The 2,766-nt window shown below is 49.9% G+C and overlaps 1 protein-coding gene across 1 annotated transcript; it reads left to right on the top strand.

Moving 5' to 3' along the window:
* Positions 1-220: 220 nt before the first annotated feature.
* LOC119331225 (peroxidase 1-like) lies at positions 221-1,667 on the top strand. The gene is made up of 2 exons (XM_037604400.1): positions 221-623; positions 743-1,667. Exons 1-2 carry the CDS (start codon positions 417-419, stop codon positions 1,508-1,510), a joined length of 975 nt encoding a protein of 324 aa, XP_037460297.1. The 5' UTR covers positions 221-416; the 3' UTR covers positions 1,511-1,667.
* Positions 1,668-2,766: the final 1,099 nt, after the last annotated feature.

The following is a 2,766-nucleotide window of genomic DNA, read 5'->3' as shown; positions in this document are numbered from 1 at the left end:
TCAATGCTTCGTTGCATAATTTCTTAACCACGTACATAGCTGGTGGTAGCTAATTGAGGTGGAACCGTGGAAGTTAGCACATGCGTGTATACGCAGAAACAGGGTGTCCGTCGCACAGATGCATATCCACCCAAGTACGTCTACTACGTAATCAGCGGTCCTCCTAACACATCTATAAATACTGGGAACTGCAAGGACATATCAATCCGTCCACATTTCATCGAGCTTAGATCACTTACCAATCTACTTAGGCCCTGTTCGGCACTGGCCCAGCTCCGCAGAATACGAGGATCTGCGGAGTACCTCTTCGGCCACTTCATAATTTTAAACTGTAGCTCCGGCCGCTCCGGGAGAGAGTCGAGGAGTGGAGAGCCTCCGAACGGGCCTTTAGTAGACATCCTTGCTTCTGAAGATTCATGGCGATGGGGTCTTTCCTGATCCCTATATCCCTGCTGGTTCTCGCCGCGAGCTCGGCCGTGGCCCAGCTGGAGATGGGATACTACCGCAAGTCATGCCCGGACGTGGAGGCGATAGTCCGCGAGGAGATGGTGAAGATCATCTCCGCCGCGCCCAGCCTCGCCGGCCCGCTCCTCCGCCTTCATTTCCACGACTGCTTTGTCAGGGTAAGCACATCTCTCCACACTTTGCGTTCCATTGATCATGATGGCTTTGCGCACTTGCACAAGCATGCATGTCCGTGTACTGATGGATGATGTACGCAAACGCGGAACGCCACATGCAGGGCTGTGACGCGTCTGTGCTGCTGGACTCCACCAAGGGCAACCTGGCAGAGAGGGACGCCAAGCCCAACAAGAGCCTGCGGGGATTCGGCTCCGTGGAGCGGGTGAAGGCCAAGCTCGAGGCCGCATGCCCGGGCGTTGTGTCCTGCGCCGACGTACTCACGCTCATGGCCCGCGACGCCGTCGTCCTGGCCAAGGGACCCTCCTGGCCCGTGGCGCTCGGCAGGAGAGACGGCAGCGTGTCCACTGCCACGGAGGCGAGCGACGAGCTGCCACCCTCCTTCGGCGACGTCCCTCTGCTCGCCCGGATCTTCGCCTCCAAGGGGCTCGACCTCAAGGACCTCGTCGTCCTCTCCGGCGCGCACACGCTCGGGACGGCGCACTGCCCGTCGTTCGCCGACCGGCTCTACAACACCACCGGAAACGGCCTCGTCGACCCGTCGCTGGACAGCGAGTATGCCGACAAGCTGAGGCTCAAGTGCAAGAGCGTCGACGACAAGAGCATGCTGTCGGAGATGGATCCCGGCAGCTACAGGACCTTCGACACCAGCTACTACCGTCACGTCGCCAAGCGCAGGGAGCTCTTCCGCTCCGACGCTGCCCTGCTCACTGACGCCACCACCGAGGAATACGTCCGGCACGTCGCTACCGGCAAGTTCGACGACGCGTTCTTCAGGGATTTCAGCGAGTCCATGATCAAGATGGGCAACATCGGCGTGCTTATCGGCCGTGATGGAGACATAAGGAAGAAATGCTACGTCCTCAACTAGAGAAGCTAGTAGCGGATTAATGCCGTGGAACAAGTGTCTGTTGAAAATTGGGACCAGATGGTGTATCTTAATTTGTCTATTGTTACTGCTCGTGTTCAGAAATATACTAGTATATATGACACAAAAAAAAAGAAATATACTGGTATATATGACACAATCTTAGAGAATTAAACATGGTATTTATACATGGGAAATTATGTAGTAACAGAAATTAATTTGGAAACGGCAACATTTTTTAAAGTTTTGAACAATTAATGGAAAACTCAAAATAAAATAAAAATTCTAAATATTTTTCAAGAAATTCAAATATTTTTTAAAATCTTGAAAAAGAAAAACAGAAAACCAAAAAGGAAAGAAAAGAAACAGAAAACATAAAGAGAAGAAAAGAAAAACAATAAAAAACCAAAAGTAGGACGGCCCATCTTGTTTAGCTCCTTGTGCGAATCCCCGACTATGCGGCAAATAGAATTTTCATACAAAAGAAAAAGAACCCGTGAAAAGTGAACTACGGGACAACCATGCGATCTGGACTATTGCTAAGCACGATCCAACGTCTAGCAAGATGAAATCGTTGTAAGAGGTCGTAGATAACTCCCTTTTACTTTTTTAATGAAAAATGGCAGAGCTTTTACCATTGTTTTGGAAGAAAAAAAATTAATAGTACATGCCATCAACACTTAGCTGTGAACAAAGAAAAATGTGGACTGGAATCAGCTATGACTTCCCGCAAAAAAGAAAAAGGACCATACACGTGCAGAGGAAAACAAGCGTGAGACAGTGTTGTATCATCATGAGGTATTTACGAAAAACTATCACATTTAGGGCTAGAGTAACAACCTAGCACTACTTTCTGGTCAGAGCACGAGGAATTGCGCTTAACGACTGATGGAGAGTATTGATGGTCAGATTTGCTCATGAAAATAGGGAAACCGACAGGTTGGGCCCACCTATCAGGATGGCATGGCTTGTTTACATGTACATTTTGCTGAGGCGGAGATGGGTCCAACCTCTTATTCCGTCAATGACTCGGCCTTTATATTCTTCCTAGGTTTATTTTTACTTTTCCTCTGTTTCTTCATGGCATTTTATCAAGCAAGTCGTGTGAGGGGGTGTCGGCGGTGTGCTGGAGCTTAAGTTTGGTAATGGTGGAGCTGAGTGGAGGAGTCGTCCGCAGAGAAATTCCACGCGTAAGCGGAAGCGGCTGGCTGAGGAGTGATGGCAGCACACGAGGGTGGGGGACCTGCTCGATCTGGAAG

Source organism: Triticum dicoccoides, chromosome 7A, assembly GCF_002162155.2.
Source record: "Triticum dicoccoides isolate Atlit2015 ecotype Zavitan chromosome 7A, WEW_v2.0, whole genome shotgun sequence".
Lineage (NCBI taxonomy): Eukaryota > Viridiplantae > Streptophyta > Magnoliopsida > Poales > Poaceae > Triticum > Triticum dicoccoides.
This window is presented reverse-complemented; position numbering and strand designations above follow the sequence as displayed.